General features: G+C 39.8%; 1 protein-coding gene across 2 annotated transcripts in view; it reads right to left on the bottom strand.

The window, feature by feature from the left end:
* Window positions 1-456: 456 nt before the first annotated feature.
* Window positions 457-18,831, bottom strand: part of ATP7A (ATPase copper transporting alpha) — a 165,365-nt gene continuing 146,990 nt past the window's right edge. For both annotated transcript variants that reach the window (XM_082377008.1, XM_082377007.1), the window contains one exon: window positions 457-18,528. In XM_082377008.1, coding sequence (XP_082233134.1) covers window positions 18,252-18,528 — 277 coding nt within the window. In that variant the 3' untranslated portion in view covers window positions 457-18,251. The remainder of the gene's footprint in view (window positions 18,529-18,831) is intronic.

Genomic DNA, 18,831 nt, shown 5'->3' with positions numbered 1-18,831 from the left:
ATTTATAATAAAAATTGTACTAGCTTTTTACTTTATAGTTTATGGTGTAGAGAACACCAAACTTGGCTATCATTAAATTGTTTTTAATTCAATGGCAAAATTATGTTTAATAATTACCGAGTAGTATTAAGAAGCAGCCTCAAATATTTTTAGGCATAAAGTAACTGTTATTATTATTGTTTATATCTCACTTCAGCTATAAGAGGTAATTTGATACAGTGGAAAGGATATGGGTTTCAGAATCAGATTTCAACCTTTGCTCTGTGTAACATTGGACTTAACCCCTGAGAACCTTAGTTTTGGAAAATTTATAAAGTGAGAGTTAAAAATCCACACCACACGTGGCTAAGTTTACATACGATAACATGGATGAAACTGCCTAGCACAGGGCCTGGCATGTCACAGGTGCTCAATAAATGTCAATTCTTGATAAGCAGGAATTTAGGCTTTTTAAAAAAAATTTTTTTTTTAATTTATTTTATTTTTGGCTGTGTTGGGTCTTCGTTTCTGTGCGAGGGCTTTCTCCAGTTGCGGCGAGTGGGGGCCACTCTTCATCGCGGTGCGCGGGCCTCTCACTGTCGCGGCCTCTCCCGTTGCGGAGCACAGGCTCCAGATGTGCAGGCTCAGTAGTTGTGGCTCACAGGCTTAGTTGCTCCGCGGCATGTGGGATCTTCCCAGACCAGGGCTCGAACCCGTGTCCCCTGCACTGGCAGGCAGATTCTTAACCACTGCACCACCAGGGAAGCCCAATTTAGGCTTTTTTGATATCTCAGATACAAGAAGACCATAAAAGACAAGCCTAAGTGTTTTAAGTTTGTTCTGAAATATTAAGAACATCATGTTCATTGATAATATCATCAGTTTTTCAGAATTTGCATAACCTAATGATCATTTCTGCATCACACAGCTTTAACAAGAAGGAGACCAGAATTCAGAATTCACTAGCGTTAAGGGTGGGGATTCTCCCTGCGGGAGAAAAACATCCAGAGCAAGAGACAGATTAGACGTCCCAGGGCATTACACGTCCCAGAAGCCTGAAGGCAAAGAGAACAAGTTTTTATGTGTGTTGAAAAGGAAGAAGTGGAGAGAGCAACACAGAGTGAGAAAGAAAGAGTGTGAAGGGGGAGGCAGAAAGAGACAGAGATTTGAACTGTGGCTGTGGAGATGGACAAGAGAAGAGGGATTTTATCAAGCCTCACTGTTTGACATGCTGTGTAAACCCATGTACTGCCCCTTTAAGAAAATCTGCAGAAAAGATTCTCTTTAAGAAAAAGCTATTGAAGTTGGATTTGTGTTTTGACTCCGTGCCAAGACTGTACCACAAGAAGACCTAATTTTAACAGTTTACACAGGCCTAATGCAAGTTGATTTCCATTGCATCTCTCAGCAGGAGGGATTGCTAATTGATTGCATATTGCCTGGACCCTAAGAAGCCTGAAGCCTTCGCATTCTCTAAAACCATTAAAAAATCTTACAGGGAGCACCTGATCTTCTCAACCCATCCCATTCCTGGGAAGTAAGGAAAAGAGGTGGGAAGCTCTTAGGCTGACCTGACCAGAAGTAGGCTCAGCTTTGAAATCTGCAAAACCTGGCTTCAAGTCCCAGCTCTGTCACTTACCAGCTATGCTCAAGTTATACACTTGTTTCAGTCTCAGTTTCCTCATCTGTAAGCTAGAGTTCAATCAATGGCCTAATACCCACTGTAACTCAGGCCAAAAGCTTGTTGCTGAGCACTGAGCCACCAGGCTCCTGGTCAGCTCACAGCCTCTTGATAGGTTACCCACTGGCTGGAGTTCCTCCTCAGGGGAAGCAGAATTGAAATGAGGGGCCATGGAACCCAATGGAGAGGGGCAGAGGAAGAAATGTTCTGTGTTGCTGAGGGGGCTACAGAGATCATCTTGACCCTGCAGGGGGGCGAGAACCATTTCTGAATTCCTGGGCCATTTCAGCAAAACCCAAGAGGGGACTGAAAGCTACTCTGTAGTTCACCGAGGCTTTACTTGGGCAACAGGAACCAGTGCTGGGTGGAGCTGGAAATGAAAGTGGGGGTAGCATGGGGGTTGGGGAGGGGAACGGTAACTCACTAATACTGGAAAAGTTTGACCTTAAATAACAAAGCTTTGCAAGAGGCTGATTCAGAAAACTGCTGTTTACTTCGTTGCCAGTCATTAGGGAGCTTTCAGAGCAGATGGGCCTTTGGGCACCCTGGCCTCTCCCATCCCAGAACCTAAGCCAGCTGCTCCTAAGTGGGAAAGTGAGGAGTAGAAGCATGACTCAGGCAGCATAGGGCCCAGGCTACTACTGCCCTTGACTTCTGTGGATGAGGCTGGGAACCCAGCTTGAGAAAGATGGACCCAGAAATTCCACTAAGAGGTGTCTAGACTGCCACCCATCTGCTCCTTTCCTAACAGAGATTTTCTTGCCCTGTGCCTTAATCCATCCAGGGATCATATGCTGATCCTAGCCCCAGATATAGGTCACTGACCTTTACTGCTAATCTAGCTTTAAAAAGTAGTTAGAGAATCTCAGAGCTGGAAGGGACTTCCAAATGCCATCAAGCAGGCCTCTGCATGCATAATACACAACAGACGAATGCTGAGCTGATCTGTCAAGGTCCAGGGAAGGAGGGTCCACAACCCTCTCAGTAGTTTATACAGGTATTTGTTTAGTGGTTCCTTGTAGTCCTGATCTTCCAGCCTTATTCTCTGCAATTTAAACTTCTTCCTTTTGGCTTTTCTAGAAGTGAAGAGAAGCTGTAGCAGACAGTACCTAGCTAGGATAAATGTAAAAATGACACATGCCTATAAGATAAGACATACTGGGAACAACAGGACAACCTGAGGGATTCTTAGGTTATACTCTGAACAGAAAGAAGAAGGAAGATGACATAAGAAAGATGACTACACATAATTTATCAAGCGAATCAGGACACTTTTGAGAGTGAAAGTGTCATTAAACATAACAGGCGTTAATTGAGCTGTACAGGTTGCAACATCTGGTCACCCTGAATATAACATACATAATATAACAAAGAGAAACCCAGACTACTGAATTATATTTTATTTATAGCTTCCAAGTCAAAACAACAGCAATCAACATTTTCAAGTTGGAGAGGATAGAATAAATATGACTAAGAGGGAGCTGAATGCCAAGATAGTTGAGGTATTGGTAAAAGAATGTATAGCTGTTTTAAATTCATGCATTCATGTGTTAATGCATTTCCTACACATTTGTTGAGTACCTACTTTGTTTCAGCTACTATGCAAGGTGATGCTCAAGACAAGATGTATAGGTCATGGTCCCTGCCCTTGAGCAATAATTTACAGAGGTGGATTCACATACACAAGTTAAGTTATACTACACAGAAGTAAACACCCAGTATAGGAATAAACAAAATGTTATAGGAATTGGAAGTTTCCAAGCCCAGATCAGTAACATTCTAAGATAAAGACTTTATAGACATAATTTTGAAAAAAATTGCTACTGGTAATCTTTAAGAAATTATAACAAGCTAAAGATTTTGTTCAACAGACCAACCATGTTACAGAGCTGCTCAAGTAGTTAATACAATCTTGGATTAAATGAATGAAATAGTGTTCCCCTGGTCAAACCATACCTAGCACTTTCCTGTTCACCATATTTTTTAAAAAATTAATTAATTTTATTTTTGGCTGCGTAGGGTCTTGCTGCACACGGGCTTTCTCTAGTTGCAGCGAGCGGGGGCTACTCTTGGTTGAAGTGCGCGGGCTTCTCATTGCGGTGGCTCCTCGTATTGCGGAGCACAGGCTCTAGGTGCACGGGCTTCAGTAGTTGTGGCACGCAGACTCAGTAGTTGTGGCTCGCAGGCTGTAGAGTGCAGTCTCAGTAGTTGTGGCACACGGGCTTAGCTGCTCTGCGGCATGTGGGATCTTCCCAGACCAGGGATCAAACCCGTGTCCCCTGCGTTGGCAGGCGGATTCTTAACCACTGAGCCACCAGGGAAGTCCCTGTTCACCATATTTAAAATGAGCCATTGACAAAATGCGATGGGTATCTACAGGAGGGTGACTATCATGGTGAAGGATCAGAAAAGCAGGTCATTCATATATATATGTGTATATATACGCATACATATATATATATACATATACATATATATATATATATATATATAGTGACCATTATGTCTCAGTTTATGCCTATTGTTGTCATCCCATCCAATTATTACCCCCTTCCACTCTCAAAAGTATTCTGGGGGGCTTCCCTGGTGGCACAGTGGTTAAGAATCTGCCTGCCAATGCAGGGGACACGGGTTCAATCCCTGGTCCGGGAAGATCCCACATGCTGTGGAGCAACTAAGCCCGTGCGCCACAGTTACTGAGCCTGCGCGCCCTAGAGCCCGTGCTCCACAACAAGAGAAGCCACCGCAATGGAAAGCCCGGGCACTGCAACGAAGAGTAGCCCCTGCTCGCCGCAACTAGAGAAAGCCTGCGCGCAGCAATGAAGACCTAGAGCAGCCAAAAAAAAAAAAAGTACTCCGGTTTGAATGATAAATTATATGGTCACCCTACATATGTATAGCTAATATTTATTAGTGCCATTTATTGTGTGCTAATTTTTGTCATGCAAGATCTCACTTAATCCTTATCACAAACTTGTGATATAGGTGTTATATCATTATTCCCATTTTGTGGATGAGGAATCTGAGTCTCTGAGAATTTAAGTATGCATCCCAAGATTATAATGAACAGGGCTGACTTATCAATTAGGCCCAGTAGATATAGTGTCTAGGGCTCAAAATACGTTCAGGGGTCCATAAAAATGTTTTATTGTCTTTTTAAAATCAGATGAAAAAAATGAACTTTCAGGTTGAAGGAAATGTTTTAATATATAATATTATTTGTCTTTATACCAAGAGTTGGAAAGTCTAATTTTCTGTAGGTTTTTTCTTTAATGGAAGGGGCCCACAAGGTAAAGGCACCTAGGGCCCATGAAAGTCATAATGTGGCCCTGGTAATGAGTGACAGAACTAGGATCCAAACCCAGTGCCCAAGCTCTTAAACACTAAATGATAAGGTAAATAGCTGAGGGAACAGGAAGTAGGCAGACTCAGAGCATCACATGACTGTCGTCAGCTATCTGAACAGCAGCCATAAGAAAGCATTTCTGTGCTTATTTGACGTTTCTCTCCTGCCCTTCTGCCTCAGCTGGGCTTGTTGAAATCTTACCCAAGACTCAAGACAGAGCTTAGTTCTTACCAACTCTATGATGCCTTCCCTAACTCCCATCCTTGGAATTGGTTTCACCTTCTTCTGTACTCCTGCAGCTCATCTTTATATTTATTTTATTTGTATTCTATTCTATTCTATATATGTGTGTATATATACATATATATATAAAATAGCACGTGGTATAACATGTACCACATTCTGCCATTGTATGCATGTTTGTCCCTCTTAAGAATCTGTAAGGGACAGGGACCATATCTTCCTTATCTTTGTATATACAAAATAGAGTGGTTTAAACGTACTGTGGGCTCAGCCAACTTTCAGTGAGCTGATCTTCTTCCTCAGCTCACTTTAAAGATAAACTTCTCAACAGTCAGAGATGGTCCATTGGACCTTTGAGATACTAAGCTCCAGACACTGAAAATGTTCAAGCAGGGCAAGGAGTGCAGAGAGGGGAGTTCCTGTATTGGTTGGAAGGTTGGACTGAAAATCCTTTAATGGCCTTTCCAACTCTGAGTCTATGGTTTTAGAATTCTGCTTGTAGCCTTGAGAGGCAGCACAGTATAGTGATTGAGAGTATAAAGTGTGGAACCAGACTGCCAAGGTTTAACTCTTGACTCTGCTGCTTGACTTTCTGGACTTGGGCAAATATTTAATTTCTCAGAGTCTCAATGTCTTCACCTGTAAAATTAGGATAATAATTGTACCTTCAGCATAAAGTTGTTAAAGATTAAATGAGTTAATATATGGCAAGTACCAGCACCTGGCACAGAGTAAGAGCCATACAAATGTTTTTTCAATAAATAAAATAATTATATTTATGATTGCTCCTTTCTCCCCCCTTCACTTTGTGTGTGTGTGTGTGTGTGTGTGTGTGTATATATATATATATATATATATATATATATATATATATATATATATATATATAATATTTTGAAATCCAGAGCTGAAGCTTTAAAAAGTCTGGGCCAAAGTATAGCCCAAAGGAAGGCTGACCTCCCAAATCTGGTTATATGTGATATATATCTGATAATGTGACCCCCATATCATGCTTGCCTTTTGGGCGAATCTCCAAGGGCCTTCTTTTGTCAATCTGAAATGTCAGGACCCTATTTCAGAACCCAGAGAGTAATAGGGACATCCTAGCTCCTTTCTTGATTTCTTGGTCAGTGTTGGCATTGAGGTAGCAAGAAGGGACTGCTTATCTTTCGGACATAAGATGCACTTTCCGGTTTGGCAGACGGTCAGAAAACTTAGATTTTAGTCTTAGCTCAGTGAATCATCTGGAACAAATCGTATACCTCCCCTGCATCTAAACCTATCAGTAAGAGGTCACTGCAGCCTGGCTGGCTTCTTAAACAACAGCATTACGATGAAGCTTAGGTTAATGACAGCAAGTCTGGTGACTGTAAAAGAACAAAAGCTCCCTCAAATCAGACATACCTGAGTTTAAATCCTGCCTGACATTGTGTCTCCTTTGGGAAGTCCGATCATATAAGCTCAGTCTTTTCTGTAAAAGGCAGTAAGAATCTCACAAGATTATTGAAAGGATTAAATACGGTGATATAAGTAAAATGTTTAGCACATAGACCCTCAATTAATGTAACCACATTTGCCTGTGTCCAACATACTTTCTCCCACATGTATGTAAACATAACCCTGTTTCTATATACCCCTATTATGACAGGAAGCCAAGAGAAGATGTAAAATAATGGACTGACTTAACTGCAAACAGAAGTTCATATTATCTCACTGCTGCTCCAGGATTCAATATTTACATGAATGAAATAATTTTTGCCTCTGAAAACTTTCAAACTACTTTTAAACCAGTTTTAAAATAAGTATGATGAGTACAGACATTTCCCCACAAAAATTTCACTGTGTAATGGAGGTGGTTTCATTGTCTTGTGCACTTAATACATTGTCAAATGTGGGTAGTTTAGCTCATTGGTCCTTCTCTCAGCCCTGCCTGCCCCCTTCACACTTTGGATGATGACAGGTATTAGTCCCACTTTCTAAAATGGAGAAATGAAAGCAAAAGAAGTGCCTGATCTGAGGTCATAAGAGTATGTGACTAGGGGAGCTGGGAGTAATGGGGAGATGATGAAAGAACTGAAGGGGCTAGAGATGTCTAGTTTGAAATGCAGAATATTCATGGACTACAGTAGCTGTATTTTGGCAACCACTGTCCCGGGTCACTATTTTCTGCAGAGCCTCTTCTTCCAGGCCTCTATACAGGAACTCTATAGGGCAAACTGCTTCTTCTAGACCTTTAAGGGAGGAGAGAGGGGACCAATAGGCAGAGGCACTCTAGCTTCCCTACCAAGAAACACAGGCATCACTCTCTGCCTAGGCCTTGATTCCATCACAGAGACAGGCCCTGAGCCAGAAAATGCCATCTAATCCTAAAACTACAACCTATAGTCCAGACAACGGACTGGAAGGCCCATGACAAAAACTCAGCACAGTCCGAGAAACTTGTTCCTAAGGATAGAATGCACTTGTGGTTCTCAATCCTGCCTGAGCAACAGTATCACATAGGGATTAAAAACAGGGATTTCCTGGGCCCCACTCCAGAATCTGTATTTTAAACAAATGCCTCAGGTGTGCAGCCAGAGTGAGAAGCCCTTAATCCAGTAGTTCTCAAGTTTGAACATGAGTCTGAATCATCTGAAAGGCATTTCAAAACATAGATTGCTGGGCCCCACCGCCAGAGTTTTAGATTCATTTGGTCTGCAGAGGGGCCCAAGAATTTGAATTTTTCCCAAGTTCCCGGGTGGTGTTGATGTTACTGGTCCAGGGACCACACTCTGTGAACAACTGTCATTGCCTGCTTATCTGAGTTTGGCCTCTATGTCAAAAAATTCCCATGGCCTCTTCCTCAGTTTACCCCTGCACCAAATAACTGCTGAGGAAAATGGAACCAGCCCCAACCCTCAGTTATCAAGTCAATCTCTACTTACCCTGTGTATCACTGCAGAAACAATCAGCTCACAACCCTGCCAAGGTCTCCTAGGCTAAGCAGAGAGTGACACACATGCACACACCTCAAGCCACCTGCTTCGTAATATAAAATTTCCCCCCAACGACTCCTGGACCCTGAAAGGCAGGGCTGGCCCAGCAGGGAACAGCATTCTTGGACGCCACTGTCTCGTGGGGGCCCACCTAATACAGAGTGCAACTTGGGGACCTGAGTCTCAGTGCAAATACGTCAGCGCCCAAATCAAGACATTTCCCAGCAGGAGATACGTGTAACTCTGAGAACAGAAGACAAATCTTGTCACATTTACAAGGGTTATCATGCCTTAGGAGGACCCTTGAGGTTCTTTTCCAAGGCTGATGACCACATTGTGTTTTACCACCGTGTCCTTCAGAGACATTCCTAAGCTTGTATAAGGGGGTAGGGACTAAAGGACCTTTCCCTCTAACATGTGGAGAAAGTCCTGGTGAGGGTTTTTAGAAAACACAGTTTCATGACTCACACAGAACCTAAGAGTATGACACTCCTTCAAATAACACTCCACATCATCTGCAAAAAGGCACTTTAACAGTCTTGGTTGAAAGTTTCCCACAAATTAAAGTGTTCATAGCTTGTTATTACTATTATTTTGTTAATATTCTATGCTTTCTCTGTGAAATTGGGAAGAGTGGATGCTTTTATTTCTACTCTTGGAAGTTTCTTGACAGTGCTATTATTTGAAAATTCAGCTGAGGATAGGGGAGATGAGAGAGGAGGTGATCCACAGTGCATGCTCTAGTCTGAGGGGTCTTTGGGCTTGATGCCCAGAAAAGACACCTTGGAATTACTTAGCACTTTCCAATTTACCATCCTGTCACATAATTCTCTGTGAAGTTTTACAGAAGAGGAAGGAAGCCCAGACAAGTAGCATGACTTTGCACTCAGCTAGTAAATGGTTATGTATGATTGAGATTCAAATCCAGGCCTCTTGGTGTGGAGAAAAGAGAACCCTCCTACACTGTTGGTGGGAATGTAAATTGGTGCAGCCACTATGGAGAACAGTATGGAGGTTCCTTAAGAAACTAGAATTACCATATGATCCTGCAATCCCACTCCTGGGCATATATCTGGAGAAAACTCTAATTCAAAAATATACATGCACCCCAATGTTCATAGTAGCACTATTCACAATAGCCAAGACATGGAAACAACCTAAATGTCCATCAACAGATGAATGGATAGAGAAGATGTGATATATATATACATATACAATGAAATACTAGTCAGCCATAAAAAAGAATGAAATAATGCCATTTGCAGCAACATGGATGGACCTAGAGATTATCATACTAAGTGAAGTAAGTCAGACAGAGAAAGACAAATATCATATGATATCACTTATATGTGGAATCTAAAAAAATGATACAAATGAACTAATTTACAAAACAGAAAGAGACTCACTGACATAGAAAACAACCTTAGGGTGATCAAAGGGGAAGGGGGGAGGGATTAATTAGGAGTTTGGGATTAGCAGATACAAACTACTATATATAAAATAGATAAACAACAAGGTTCTACTGTATAGCACAGGGAACTATATTCAATATCTTGTAATAACCTATAATGGAAAAGAATATTAAAAAGGATATATATATATATACATGTATAACTGACTCACTTTGCTGCACACCAGAAACTAACACAACGATGTAAATCAACTATACTTCAATAAATAAATAAATAAAACAAATCCAGGACTCTTGACCTCCAATCCAGTGCTGTTACCACCTCAGCACAGGTGATGCAAACAGAGATCTTGACGTCTGCTCCCCAAGTGCTACTGCAGGGACTGTGGGTAATGGGGGCTCAGAGTGCTATCTAGGATTCCCCTCCTTCCTCCTAACTGCTTACTCTTGGTACTTCTGAGGTGTGGTGAAACCCAGTCAAGAATCACTGCAGGGCGAGGGGAAGTGGGGACAGAGTGAGAGAGTAGCATTGACATATATACACTACCAAATGTAAAATAGATGGCTAGTGGGAAGCTGATGCATAGCACAGGGAGATCAGCTCGGTGCTTTGTGACCACCTAGAGGGGTGGGATAGGGAGGGTGGGAGAGAGGCTCAAGAGGGAGGGGATATGGGGATATATGTATACATAGAGCTGATTCACTTTGTTGTACAGCAGAAACTAACACAATGTTATAAAGCAATTATACGCCAATAAAGATGCTAAAAAAAAAAAAGAATCACTGCGGGGCTTCCCTGGTGGCACAGTGGTTAAGAATCCGCCTGCCAATGTAGGGGACACGGGTTCGAGCCCTGGTCCGGGAAGATCCCATATGCCGCGGAGCAGCTAAGCCCGTGCGTCACAACTACTGAGCCTGCGTGTCACAACTACTGAAGCCCGTGCACCTAGAACCTGTGCTCCGCAATGAAGAGTAGCCCCCACTCGCCACAACTGGAGAAAGCCTGCGCGCAGCAACAAATATCCAATGCAGCCAAAAAAAAATTTTTTTAATTAAAAAAAATATCCAATCTGCTATAAAGAAATGGAAACAAACATACAATAAATGCTTTAAAAAAAAAAAAAGAATCACTGCGGTGGTCAAAATGAAAATTAGCTCTAAACTTGCATATGTTATCTTACAGAATTTATTAGACTGAGAGCAGAAGTGCAGTTTTAAAGCACTATGATACTTTGCACAGCATATTCTGCCCAGCAGTTATAGCAGCACCTAATTTAGGATGTACTTGGGGATCCCAAATTCTTTTCTTTTTCCAGCTTTATTGTGATATAATTGACATATAACATTGTGTAAGATTAAGGTGTACAACACAATGATGTGATATTTGTCTATGCTGCAAAATGATTACCACAATAAATTTAGCTAACATCCATCACCTCACATAGTTACAAATTTTTTTTTCCTTGTGATGAGAACTGTTCAGACCTCTCTCTTAGCAACTTTCAAATATACAAAACAGTACTTTTAGCTATAGTCACCATGCTGTACATTAGATCCCCAGAACTTATAACTGGAAGTTTGTACCTTTTGACCACCTTCACCCAATTCCTCTCCCCCCACCCCCTGCCTCTGGCAACCACAAATCTGATCTCTGTTTCTATGAGTTTGTTTTTTTTAGATTCCACATATAAGCGAGCTCATACAGTACTTGTCTGTCTCTGTCTTTATTCCACTTAGCATAATGCCCTCAATGTCTATCCATGTTGTTGCAAGATCTCCCTAATATTTATGGCTGAGTTTTATTCCATGCATATACATACCACATTTTCTTTATCCATTCATCTGCTGTTGGACACTTAGGTTATTTCTAGATCTTGGCTATTGTGAATAGTGCTGCAATGAACATGGGGGTGCAGATATTTCTTCAGATCCCAAATTCTTAGAGCCTCTTAGGTCACTGGGTACAGGTGGAAAGGTGTAAGCAGTAGGGAATAAGGCTTGTTGGGTGATACGAAAAGAAATGCTATGCCACCTCCACGTAATAATACCACTGTCTATGGTGGAATTTGTGAATGAATTACTTTGAAGAAAACATTATTTTCTTGAGCCCTCAGTCTCTAATAATGCCATCTATCTCTTGCTACAATTCTGGGAAAGGATTTCTTCCCATAATTCCTTGTATATTGCTGGGTTGCAGTCAAGGGTCAAAGAAAACAACATACCTGTGAGAAGCTCTTGGTACATGTTCCTGCTGCTCATCTTTCTGTAGTCGATTTCTCTAAAATAAAAAAACTTCTCTCTTGGGAATCTTCAAAACCTCAAGATAATTGCTGAAATCTTAGGACATTTGACCAAAAGCAGAAAACATTTTCTTCCTCTTTGGATCTCATCTCTTTTTTCTTTTTTCAGGAACTGAGGGAGTTTCAAATCCTGCTTGGCATGTGTTGCAAAACAAACAGGTTTTCAGTGACAAGATTTCACCTTTTTCCCATCACAAGCTCCTCCAGATTTCTTTGTTCCCTGGGAGCTCTTGGGGCTGCTCAGCTGGTTCCAGCCCTGTGTTGGCAGCAACTCCAGCCAAAGTGCCTGGAATTGCACATATGGATTGGTAGGGAGCCCTCTCTTCCCCGTTTTCCTCACTGGAACTGGTGCGCTTCCTCTTCATCTAGATCCTAGCTGTGTCTGAGCACTGTGGTCAGATGTAGAGAACAAACGTTTGGACACCAAGGGGGGAAAGTGGTGGCGGGGGGGTGGTGGTGGTGGTGTGATGAAGTGGGAGATCGGGATTGACATATATACACTAATATGTATAAAATGGATAACTAATAAGAACCTGCTGTATAAAAAATAAATAAAATTCAAAAATTCAAAAAAAAAAAGAATTAGCTAGCATAGCCAGAAGGAGTTTATATTAACTGGAGTTTAAACCAATATATAACATATAATGTATGTGTGTGTATATATAATATGCAAACATCTACGTGTATATGTACATATGCAAACAACTGAAAAATTCTTTAAAATCTTAAGTTGTTTTTATCAGCCCGATACTTACATACTGATAAAAAAAAAAGAATGAAATAATGCCATTTGCAGCAACATCGATGGGCCTAGAGATTATCATACTGAGTGAAGTAAACCAGACAGAGAAGGACAAGTATCATATGATATCACTTATATGTGGAATCTTAAAAAATGATACAAATGAACTTATTTACAAAACAGAAACAGACCCACAGACATAGAAAACAAATTTATGGTCACCAAAGAGGAAAGGGCAGGGGAGGTATAAGTCAGGAATATGAGATTAACATATACACATTACTACATATAAAACAGATAACCAACAAGGCCCTACTGTATAGCACAGGAAAATATACTTAATACTTTGTAATAACTTACAATGGAAAAGAATCTTAAAAGGAATGGATACATGTATATGTGTAACTGAATCACTTTACTATACACCTGAAACTAACACAACACTGTAAACCAACTATACTCCAATATAAAATAAAAATTAAATTTAAAAAAAGGATACGAAGTTTGTTGTAATCTGTTACAGCAGCAATAGGAAACTAATATAGTCACCCAGCTGGTATGTGGCAGAACTGGAATTTTGCAGATAGGTCTGGTGGGCTCCAAAATCAATGCTCTTTCCATCACTGCGGAGATGCAGATGCGGTGCTTTTAAAGAAATGGTGGATGCGACAGTGGAAGGTAAAAAGCTGCAAGAAGGAAGAGCTTAGGAGGGCTGATCCTGGGCTCTACCAAATAACCTCTTCCACATGGCCTGTTGTTTTTCATTTCAATAGTTATAAAGTTATTTGGATTTAAAAAATAATCTTTTCAAGTAATTGCTAATACTTCTGGCTATATCTAAAGGTCACTGGTACTTTAGGATGGATTAATCTCCGTTTTTTTTTATTACGTGGTGATAATAACTGCAATGAAGAAATTGAAGTTTTGATTGGGTGAGGGTGAAGCAAGTAATGTTGAAGTAATGGCAGCACTTCAGTTTATAGACAGGCCTGGGGGCTGGGGGAAGGGCGCTGACAATGAAAAGCTGGGGGCCATTCGAGGACAGCAGGTACAATATGCCAAAGACGACTCAGCCTATTTCAAACTTCTCCAGAGAGAGAACTGCCTGCATGGAAGTTTTCAAACTTCTTAAATTGCATGAGATCCTATTTATACTAGCAATTTCACTTAAACCTTGTCCTCAAGAGCCTTGCCTTTCATACCTTACTCATAACTCATTTCCACAACTAGTGGTCACATCTATGAAAATGAAGCTGTTAAGCAAGTAGGGCTGGCTGGCCCGAGGTGAAATTTGTGAAAGAGGCAGCCTCACCTCTCTCACCTCTATATGAATCTTAGCAGGGCCTTTATTAAAGCCTTCCCCAACTGGAAGGTTTCTGGCTTTTTGTTTAGTTTTTGTCTGGAAGGTTTTGAAACCTCACCTGGATGTCACTATCACTGCACGTCCTTCTCAGAGGGTAGTCAAGGCGCCAATAGGAAAGGGAGGCTGGCCAGCTAAGTGGGTACCTCAGTGATTTTACTCTTATATTTCCATTTCTAATCCTATTTCAATACCCTGAATAATCCCAAAGTTTGGGAGGGAAGTAAAACTTCATTTTTCCTTACAAATAGGTTTAAAACCCTTTCCTTAACTTGAAGCAGCGTTTGGTATGGGGATGCATTTTGGGTGGGATCCTCATACACACTGTATAGGGCTCCCCAAAGGCAAGAAAAGCTCTTGTCTCCATTTAGCTCATTTGGGGTAGACAATCTATAAAGAACGTATTATAGACTATAAAGGAAAGGAGGACAATTATATTCCTTTCTCATCTGCACTAAAAGATCCAGCAGGTGAAGTCTGAAGGAAAATAGATTTCTTCCCTCCCACTCTTAGTGAATGTGTGGTGCTGCCTCCAATCCTGCCCCACCCTTGATTTAAAAAAAAAAACAAAAACAGAACACAACACCTAAAAACACAGGGTAGTTTGGAACTGCTGGTAGAGGAGTTGGATGATTTAACAAAAGAGACACTGACAAAAAAAAATCATTTTTTTTTACAATACTATAATTATAAAGTTGAAGGCACATCCTTGGCAGATATATGATCAATTACATGCTTATGGAAAAACAAACTACTGAATATCTTGACTATAGTAGATGATTATTGCACAACATCGTCCACTGCTGTTTTGGGTATCAAACAATCAATGTTCAACAATGGTTAGTTAAACATTTCTTTAACTAAAAGCATAAGTTTGAGACGCCTGGTTTTGGCTACAAAAGGCATTTACTATCAGTGCCATTAGAAAAGCTCTTTTAATTGAAGAACAAGAATTCATGCTTTTGTGCTTTATCTGGTTACTCATACCAGATAAACTTTCAGAAGGACTACAGAAAGTTAGTGTAAAAATAGCTAATAATTTGGCACGAATCTGCATTTTTTATATTTGGCAAAATAATATTTTTAAAATAGAGAAAAGTAAGAAACAAAAATATCCAAAAGGAGTGATTCCAGGAATGTTTTTATTCTTATTAAAACAACCAGTAACCAGATGCCTCAGCCAAAGAAAATAACAAAATAGAGTAAAATAAATATTAAGAAAAATAATTTTAAAGCAAGATCCATAAGTAGTGGAAAAAATTCTCTAAGAACATACATTCTGGATTTTCAGCTGTGTACATAAAAGATACGCACACTTAAATGTTTGGAAACATCTTGCCTACAATGCTATTTAAGCATTTTGAACAAAGAATACATCCAATAAAAGAATAACTTTTAAAAAGTTGAAGCACAATATAAAATTATTTGTTCACAAGGCATCAAATCTAACATCTAAAACGCTGATACTAAACTACGAAAAATAACATTTCTATTTTCACAACTGACAACCATACTTCTTTAGACTACAACACTAAACAGTTATGTTTTAACCGTTGAAATTTAAAAGGCATCTTTGGATATTTAAGATAAAAGGTGCCCCTTAGTTGAGTCTGAACCAGCACTGGATATCAAAACATCCTTGTTATCTTCAGACTGAGGGCATGGTTGCTGAGTGAATACAAAAGAGTGACAAAGGAACAACAGATAAAGAACTTCAAATATTCTAATATCAAATTCAAATATAAATCCATTTTCCTTCTATATGGGTAATATATGTATATATGTATGATATGAATAAACACAGATGCATACGCACACATTTATAAAATTTGTTCTCACTAGTAACTAATTATTTAAAGCTAGTTACTAACTGAAAGCAATGTTTTTGATCCCCTCCATATGTCTCTCTCCGGTGACTACAGCTGCTCTATGAAGCTAATGGGAGTTCAGAATTGCAAGAGACTTGTGGTAGAGAATTCAAAGATGGCTATAGATATTTAAAGCAGGATTCTTTATAAACAGCATGTTTTCTGTTCCTGTACTAAGGGCTGAAATTACATCCTTGATTTTTCCCAGATTATATAGGCTGCTCTTCTCATTGCCCTATGACATGTGGATCCCTTGGCATGTGAGGCCAAGTGGACAACTCTAACACACACAGAATAATAAAAGTAGTAACTGGCTATGTTCAAGTGCTTCAGAGAGATAGAAGAGTGAAAGTGAGGGGAAGGGGGAGGGGGAGGAAGAGAGGGAGGGAGAGAGAGAGACAGAGAAAGGTGCTTCTTTTTCAAAAGTCTATATTATACCTTTGTCGTATTAGCTATTTCTTCTAGAAGAAACAAGTTGTGGTATGACGGGCCATTGGAATTAAAATAAAAAACAAATATTAAAATTCAAATTGAAAGCATGGAAGATGGCACAGGCATTGATCTAAAAAAGAGCCTAGACCTACAAACTCATTCATATTTCATTAAAATTGGTTTGCTTTTCTAGATTAATAGCACCTTCATCAAGTTTCAGTTCTGTCTTTAAGATAGCTGAGATAAAAATGAGATCTTTTCCAAATCTGAAAAGTCAACATGGAGTTATGTTGTAAACTTTTTTGAGTGTGTATGAAAGAACAAGAGAAAAAGGAAGTTGGAAAGGAGGGAAGAACCCCATCCCCCACTCCCACCTGATTTTAGACTCTGCTCTGTAAAAGCAATTTTTGATATTTATCACTGACCTCAAGGGGAAATAAGAACTAACATTTACTGAGCACAAATCCTATGTGCTAGGAATTGTGCTAGCAGCTTTACATATGACAATGGGAATAGATGTTAGGAATTTATGTATGAGTTCTCTTCACTTACATATTCTGCATCTGAAATCCACCTTGCAGTTAACAAGTTAATTTAAATAGTGATACAAGTACCAGATCTCTGACCAGTGTATTAACTCCCAGGCACTCACAGGGGGATTTCTAAATTTATATGTTGATGAGAACAAGCCCGTGAATTTGCCAACCACACTAACTAGCAAGTGCAAATGTTTTAAACTAGAGAAAAATATAGATTTAGCTAAAAGGTATCATAACCTAGGGAAATTCTCATGTCTGTATTACAATTTACTGTATTTTTTGGTAAAAGCGGCTTTGTGTAATAGCATTATTTTAAAGTCATTTTGAGAGATTATCTAAAACAATAAAAGACAATTAAAATCTATTAAATTATAAATATCAGCTAATGTCTTGCATTCTCTCCAGAAAAGGACAAATTTAGTGAATCCAGGTTAATTTTATATGACCGGTACATGTTAAACATGGTAGTGTCAATCTTTGGGAAAAAATCAATTGTAGAAGTGGCTCAAAATCTTAAGTTTCTGAACTGAGGCTGATAGACGATACTAAGAACAACTTATAGCTGAACCCAGCAGGAGTGAACTGAAAGCCTGCACAGAGCTAGGGAGTCACTGAAGGAGGAATCTGATATATTTTTTACAACAATGGAAGGGTGGGAAGCAGGGAACCATATAGGCCCTGAAGGTCTTTTGAGCTACAAGATAAAGAAACAAACAAGTTACTGGAAAAGTTGTCAGTTATTTTTGTCAATGAGAAACCACCTACACTTAGCTCACTTGAAAGAACATAATAAAAGAAAACACATTGGGGCATCTAAGAAAGCGATGGCAAAGACAAAGATGCAGGGAGAAGAAGGGGGAAAGAAAGCCTGTAATAAATAGACCTGTCTATTTTTAAACAGTTTCTACTATTTTGCTTCTAAAACAGGATTCTTTATACAGTGCTTTGAAAGCCGTTGCTCCCCGATCTGGCAGGGAGGAGGGCTCGAGAATCTCCTCAAGATTATGCGCTCAAATCTTCAAATTTTCAATGATCTTTTCTTGAACTTTTTTTTTTTGGTCAAATAAAAATTATCTATGACTTTAGCAGCAATTCAGCAATCTTCAGTTGTAGGACTTGTAAATCTCCCTGGTCTACCTTATCTGTTGCTAGTGAAAACAAAAAATACTAGAAATTCATTTTCAATAAAGCTAGGTTCCAAGCTGAGGCCCTGAAAAAGATATTTTTGCCATTAGACAAATGCAATTCAAATAGATTCCCTAACATAAGAGCATGAGACCAACATAAAGCCCTGCAATATTTTAAAAAGCTAAGGTGACCATGAATGCTGTGTCAGTGCAGAACAACATCATCTAGCAGCACTCTCTGTGGCCTGTTACAATGCACTGTCATCATCTTCCCTGCAGTCTCCCACCAGGAGTGAGTGCTTGTCAGGTTCACTGGTACCAACACTGTTCAGTGATCGTTTATCAGACAGCAGTGAGTTTATGGAGGCTCTGCTGTAATTAACAATCCGGTCCAGCAAACCCAGTTTAGGAGAATTTCTTGAGGTATCATCTATTCCAACATGAACACTTATTTCTGAAGGACTTTTCTGTCCCATCTGGCCTCGGGCATGTAGTTCATAATTCTCATAAGTTGGTTTCCTGTAACTGAAAAGATGCAAAAGTACACTAGTTTGAAATACTCAAATGCGAACTAGCTGCTTGTTACATTCAAAAATGAAGAGATTAGCCTGGTTTGAAATGTATAAAGGTGGTCAAAAGGAGTTGTGTGAGGTCACATGATCAGAAATCCTACTTCTGAGAGCCAGTGTACTAGATTTTACCCCACTCAGTGCTTGTGGTTGCTCTGTATATACTACATAAGGTGATAATTTACGTAGTTAACATTTATTATTAAGAACAGTTTGGGCTTATCATTGATCAATACAAGAATAAAACCTAGCAAGACTG

Source organism: Balaenoptera borealis (genome assembly GCF_965194805.1).
Source record: "Balaenoptera borealis genome assembly, chromosome: X".
NCBI lineage: Eukaryota > Metazoa > Chordata > Mammalia > Artiodactyla > Balaenopteridae > Balaenoptera > Balaenoptera borealis.
The sequence above is the reverse complement of the archived record's forward strand: the minus strand, read 5'-3'. Positions and strand labels throughout refer to the sequence as shown.